Genomic DNA, 6,967 nt, shown 5'->3' with positions numbered 1-6,967 from the left:
TTCTCAGTCTTGAACACTATTGGCACTTTGGGCTGGCTAACTGTCGTGGGGGCCTGTCCTGTACAACATTGGATGTTTAGTGGCATCCTTGGACGATGCCAGTAGCACTTCACCTACTCTTCCACCCACCCACTAACCCCCCAGTATGATAACCACAACTGTTTTCAGACCTTACTAAATGTTCCCTACCGAGCAAACATCACCCCCAGTTGAGAACCATTCTTTGAAAGGATTTGTTTCCACTACTTTATGGGTCCCTGAGGCTCCAACTTTCCTCTCAGGCCATTCCTTTGGCTAACCTTTGGGATCTCTCCAGCACTGCCTGGCTAAGCCACATTGGCAGCCAGGTGGAGACCTCTTCAAAGAGGCCTGGGTTAATCCCTACAATGCTAGGCTCAGTGCCACATTTCCAAGTGCTGGGGCTGCCTAGATTAATTTCTAAGGTAATGTGAATCTTGTCTCCAGTGGACGTTGTCCTTCTTAAGTGTGTGTGTATGTGTGTGTGTGTGTGTGTCTTTGTGGCTCCATGTTATGTATGTAGCCTGCCAGGCTCCTCTGTCCATGGGGTTTTCCAGGCAAGAATACTGGAGTGGGTGGCCATTTCCTACTCCAGAGAATCTTCCCAACCCAGGGATCCGACCCGCATCTCCTACACTGGCAGGCGAGTTCTTTACCACTGAGATACCTGGGAAGCTGATGAAATGATGACAGCTCAGTTCTGTTTGTGGCGTTTTATTTACTGACAGTGAACTTGGAGAAAGGCACAGAGACTTAGCTCAATTATTAAAAGAAAGCCTGTAGGTTATCCTCCTAGCAGAGTAGCCCAGAATTATTGCTTTAATACGGGCCTAACCACAAACGGAGGCTGAGAAGCCCAGAGTAGGGAGAGGTGAATTGCCAAGTGGTGTTTTAGGAAAACAAAGGCTTTGCAAGATAAAGCCTCCCCAGTTACAGGCTTCATGTTATTAATAACTCAGATGTCATATTCATGCCATTATTGGCAGCATGCATACAATTTAAATATTTTAGCTTCCATTATACAACTGGATCTACATTACTGACCTTCAAGGGCCCCATTCATAAGGGGATGAGGAAAGGGAACAATCAACTACTTCATGCAAGGGCTGGCCAGCAGACTGGCTTTCCCAGCATTGTCAGACAAACCAGGACACAGGGAGTGCTTTGGAGCCGTTCAGAACATGGCAGGGTCGAGACAGAGAATGATGGGGCTGCGGGAGCTTTCAGGGCAGGGAACGAGCCAAGGCTATTTTTCCTTTTGAAAAAGAGATATCCCACCTTTGTTCCAAGGGAGAATGAAATATCCATTAAGACTGGTGACACTGGGAATTTTGTTTCAGCTCAGCGCCTTTTGTTGTGACTCCAGGGCAGAGGCAAGGAATCTGGGGTGACAGGTTTCAAGCCAAGATGAGAAAGAAAAAGAATTCTTTCCAAGGATTTCTTCTATTGTCCCCTCAAGAATAAATATTTATAGAGAAAGTTCAAGTGAAGTCTTTTACAATGGTCACGGCTTTAAGACTAAGCCTTTGAGAGAGAACATGTAAAACTATGCTTAAATGAAGGGTGATCCAATTAGGCTTCCCAGGGAAAACCAAGAAACCTCAAGATAATTTCCTATGTAAAATCTAATTGTCTTCTCAAGTGGAATAGGAATACCACTCTGAATTATACCAGCTCCATAGACTGCAGCAAAAATGTACAGCCAAATTGGATTCTATTCTAAGTAATTAAGTTATTTCCTTCACAGGGTCTATAATTTGCCTTCAACAAATGTAATTTGCTTCAGAAAGATAAGACATTGCAATTTTCCTCCAAAATGGATCTTCTGTGCCAGAAACAATTATGAAAAGTAGACCAAATATTTCCTTAATTATATCCTGGTTATTATCTTTAGAGCGCATGTCTGGAGTGTCCTGTCTGTGTCACAGAGTAAGACAGGTAAGGCTGCTATAGTTTAGAAATTATCTGTAAATGGAGACCAGAGTTGAAATTTACTCAAGAGGCTGGAGCTTGCACAACGGTAGTGTAAATAGCTTTGGTTGATGTTACATAAGACTCCAGAATCTTGTGCAAAATGTGGGCAACGGGGAGCTTGCTTCAGTGGACCTTTCCTCTGAGCTCTGAAAGCACCAATTTAACTTTTATCTGCTTGGCTGAACCCTTGAGGTGCTAGATGTTGCAATAGATTAAGAATAAGTGTTGAGATTTGCATAGAAGATACTGCAAGAGGGGTATTTTGGGCACAGTTAATTTTATGAAGAAAACATTCACTTTTGGCTTTATTTTCAATAACAGTTCAGTTGACTTGTTACCAGGTGTTCTGGGGGACAACAGTGGGTAATGGTTAAGAGCAAGGGCTGGAAGGATGAATGGAGTAAGCTCCTGGTATGTCCCCTTGAAAGTACATGTTATGGCAAGTCTCTAAACCTCAGTTTCCACACCCGTCAAAAGGATGTGATGACATCCAGATTGAGAGGAGTAGGTGAGAAGAGCATACAATGCCTGGCTGGTACAGATCTGGAGTACACAAGGTGAGGATACTAGTAAAATCTAAGATGTGGGATTGCATACCTTTCCTTTTTTATGCACATCTATCCTTCAGGAATATTATCTTTCATAGGAATATGAACTGGTTGGATATTTCTAAAGTTGCATGAATTAAGAGTTACTGAAGTCACATTGCCTGGTTTGAAATATTTGTTGTTCTTACTATATTTTGACCAAATCACTTAGGCTTTCAATAGCTTGGTTTCATGCTCTACAAAATGTTAGAACCTAGCAGAGTTGTGATAAGCATTAAGTAAAATATGACAACTAAATACCTAGGACAGGATCTGACATGCCATACATGTATCTATCATTGTTATTTTTGACTTCTGCCAGCCAAAGGAATGTCAATAGAAATCAGAACATAACATTAAGTAGGTTTATCATGTAGTTTTATTAACAACTTAATTAATACAAGGCTGTACATTGTAGGTGTGGAAATCAATCCACTTCTGAAAACTGAAAAACCAGCATTTCCATATCACTTCAGGCTTTGGTTATAAACGCCATCTTCTACAGCAAAATCACATGGTATAACCAAAGAATTTAAGAACAGGAAAAAGAAAATGTTCCACTGGAATGGAGAGATCATTTATTTACAAACAGCTGAGAATCATTTCTAGCTTAAGTGATTTCACTATACACACTGGAATGTTCAGTTCCCTTTTCTACGGTCCTACAATGACATACAGCAACTAAGAACTTGGCCACAGGTCCTGCCTAGACGCTTATCAACATAACACAAAAAATATTTATATAAATAAGTCAATTGAACCTCACAAAAACTAAACAAATACAAGAAAAAACTCCAACAGTCAATAAAAACTGTACAGTGTTGGTCAGTCTTTTACATCTGAAAAAATGTGTAATTTCAAAAAAAAAGTTCTTTAATGTATAAAAGTCCAGTGTTAGCTGGAGTGAAAACTCGAAGATTCAGACTCGGTTGAGACAGAAGAATGTCCACCTCGCTTGCCCTTGGAGAGGATCTTCAGGCTGGACCCTCTGCTCACAGAGGTAAGTGCATGCTGGGCAGAGGTTTTAAATTTGGCCCCAAGGAAGGCATAGAGGATCGGATTCAGGCAGCAGTGAAAAAAAGCTAGGGCCTCGGTGATGGAAATCCACTTATGCACAGTGCTCTCAAACTCACACCCTTGCTGGATGATTTCTAGAAGGATGAAGGAGTCGATGCTGATCCCAATGTAGTAGGGCAGCCAGCAGGCGAAGAAAGTCAGGATGAGGATAACTGTGGTCTTGAGGGCCTTGCGCTTCTGGTAGCCCTTGGAGTGGGACAGCTTGGAGATGATAATGCAGTAGCAGGATAGGATGACGATACCAGGCAGGAGAAGGCCGACCACAATGTGCTGAAACTGAAACACCACTAGCCACAGGTCGCTGGGATAGAAGCGATCACAGATGTACCTCTCATCCGCCACCTTGATGTCGGCAAAGATGAGATCAGGAATAGTCAACAGGACAGCGGGTAGCCAGACACCAACATAGACCACCTTTTCAGCCAGCAGCTTCCTTGGCCTCTGACTGTTGGTGGCATGGACGATAGCCAGGTAGCGGTCCAGACTGATAAAGGCCAGGATGAGGACACTGCTGTAGAGGTTGACCGTGTAGATGACATGGACTGCCTTGCAGAGGAACTTCCCAAAGTACCAGTTTGCCACAGCATCAACTGCCCAGAAGGGAAGTGTGAGGACAAAGAGGAGGTCCGCCACAGACAGGTGCAGTCTGTACTTGTCTGTCATGCTTCTTAGCTTCTTCTGGTAACCCATGACCAGAATGACCAATCCGTTGCCCACTATGCCAGTCAGGAAGATGATGGAGTAGACAGTGGGCAGGAAGATCCGGTTGAAATGGGCATTTTCCTCCCGGAAGCAGGGTTCTTTCATGGAATCATAGTCACCTGAGCCCATGTCTTCCTCGGTGTAATTATCGGAAGTGAATATCTGAAAAACAGGCAAGGGAATAGACATTCACTTTCAAGTACAGCGGGCATTCTCCAAGTTCAAAACAATGTTTCTGGTATTTTAAAAAAGCCATTTGTAAAAACCAACTCAGTCCAGCTTTCTCCAGGAAGTTCTGCTCCCACTAAAGTACCGGGGTAAAAAGAACACAAGGGAATTCTAGACTCCTGCGGATCTCCTCCCATCTTCCCCCCACAGTCACTTTATCACATCCCTCTTTAGGAGGACCAATTACAAAACTCTTTGTTTAAAACAAAACGGCGATGAGATTCTTTGGGTTCCAAAGTCACATCTTTGCTAACTCTTTTGCCCCGCCCACTGGAGAGAAGAAGAAAACCTCCGGGGCGAAAAACCAAAACAAAACACAAAGGCGGCGTGGGAGTGTGGGTGGAAGTGGGGGAAGAATCTCGTGTTCTGAGGAGTTGGGATTAACTTTCTCTACGAAGATTCGCCAGGACAGGGAAGCCGGGAGGAAGAAGCACTGGGGTGTATGTGTGAAAGGGCGGGGTGTCCCAAAGACTCTTATTCTAAGGCATGAAACACTGTTTTCTCCACGACTGTCTTAAACACCTATCATTCTGCACTTCAAGCAACACGTAGTGAGGAAGGAGAATGCGGCCTTGAATAAAGGGCTTTGGTGCTTGGGAGCAGGGGTGTCAGAAGTGGGTAACCGTCCCCCGCCGCCCCGCCCATGGGCGCTCTTCAGGGGCTTGCGTTTCTTTGCCAAACCTCTGTTTATCACTTGGCGCGTCTGGGACGTTAGCGGGCACAGAATTTTAATGGGAGGGGAAAGTCACGGGGTCTACACCCGTGGTCCTCGCCCCAAGTTTCATTTCCTCACTCTCCCGAGTCGCTTCCCATCCCGCCAAGGATCCCGTAAATGGGGTGGGAGGTCTGCAGCGGGAAGCCTCCGGGCGGAGGGCGCGCTGGGGACAGGTCCAGCTCCCGTCACCCCTCGCCGTCCACCAAGCCCACTCCTGCCGCCCGCCCACTGCGGTTCCAGCGGTTTGGCCCCGCCGCACGCCAGGGGCAAGTACTGCTGGGTGCTGGGGAGAGGCTGGGCGGCTCCGCCGCGGGAGCCTTTGAATCGCGCGCCGCTGGGGGAAACGAAAAGCCTCCCTAGTACGGGGTTTTCAAAAGGTTCCAGGAAACCGCCGACGGTTGAATGGCGCAACTGGGCGCGGTGAGAGGCAAACCGTCTCCCCACTTGCACCTGCCTGTCTGCACCGCTACCACCGGCAGCCCAGGTGCCCCTCCAAGCCCTTCATTCCACCCCCAGTCCCCGCCGCACACACCTTGGGGTGCTGCTGCACTGTAACCATTTACACTCCTTCAACTTCTGCAAGACCCCAAAACTCCAGAACCCAGGAGCCCACTCGCGGCGCTGGCGACGCCCTCGAATTCTCTCCCTCGATCCCAAGGCGCGCGGGCTGTTCCCGGTACCTCCTCCCTGCTGCGACCAACGCGCAGACAGCTCAACTGAGCGACAAGTGCCCAGTCACTGGCACAACTCCGCGGGCAGCGGAGTTTAGTGAACACGCGCCCAACGCCAAGAGTGGTTCCCAGGCGCCTTCGCCTGAAGTTAACCAGGGGAGTAGTCTCCCTCTGGTAACTGCCCGGGAGCACCGCCCTCCACCTCCAAATTCAGATCGTGTAATTTGCTCCAAAAGAAACCCCCGCTCTCTCGAGAAAGAGACCCCCGGTCTCTGGCAGAGCGCTCATCTCTGCACTTTTCCACAGAGAGTTCTTCTGTTTGCAAACAGCGTGCAAAACCGGCGCGCGCCGCAGAACTCAAGGGGGGAGATACATGCAACCATTGAAACGGTCGTCCCAATCTTTTCTACTACTACTTAGAAAAATATTTCAGTCCAACCTGCCTCTCCCCTCCTGTAGCCAAGCGCACGAAATCTCCTTTCCACATCCCTTCTCCGGGGCACTGGCACCTGCAATATTCTGGTTGCTCCAGCCCACTCAGACAGCGGTTGCGCTATAAATTCAGGTGTTTGCACGTTTAAGTAAAATCAGGTTGAAACTGGACTTACACGGATCCCGTCCATGGTAACCGCTTGCTCTCCAGCCGCGGGGGCTACCGGCTACTCAAGTCCTCAGGGTCACTTTGCTACCTGCTGCCACAGCCAACACACTGAAGTTTCTGGCCGAAGCCGGACTTTTATAAAAACACGCTCCGCGGGCGGCGCATGCGCCGCGCGGGTGGGCGGGAGGGCGGGGCGGGGAGAAAGGCGGGGTGGAGGAGAGGGGCAGACGCGGGGGCGGGGGACGCGAGGGGGGGCGGAGGGGAAAGCGCTCGGGCAGCGTAAGCCTGGGAGGCCCTCAACGGGTACCTTTAGCTCTACCTCGCCGTCACCTCTTGAGTCTTAAGCTGGGACGCGCATCCCGGAGGCGTGTCCCAACTTGGGAAAGCAGGATGC

At 48.2% G+C, this 6,967-nt stretch overlaps 1 protein-coding gene across 1 annotated transcript; it reads right to left on the bottom strand.

Moving 5' to 3' along the window:
* Positions 1 to 2,940: 2,940 nt before the first annotated feature.
* On the bottom strand, positions 2,941 to 6,692 carry CXCR4 (C-X-C motif chemokine receptor 4). Its single transcript, XM_020886167.2, has 2 exons — positions 6,581 to 6,692; positions 2,941 to 4,520 (listed from the first exon to the last, which is right to left on the bottom strand). Exons 1-2 carry the CDS (start codon positions 6,593 to 6,595, stop codon positions 3,474 to 3,476), a joined length of 1,062 nt encoding a protein of 353 aa, XP_020741826.1. The 5' UTR covers positions 6,596 to 6,692; the 3' UTR covers positions 2,941 to 3,473.
* Positions 6,693 to 6,967: the final 275 nt, after the last annotated feature.

The sequence above is a fragment of the Odocoileus virginianus genome, chromosome 13, assembly GCF_023699985.2.
Source record: "Odocoileus virginianus isolate 20LAN1187 ecotype Illinois chromosome 13, Ovbor_1.2, whole genome shotgun sequence".
NCBI classification, from domain to species: Eukaryota; Metazoa; Chordata; class Mammalia; order Artiodactyla; family Cervidae; genus Odocoileus; species Odocoileus virginianus.
This window is presented reverse-complemented; position numbering and strand designations above follow the sequence as displayed.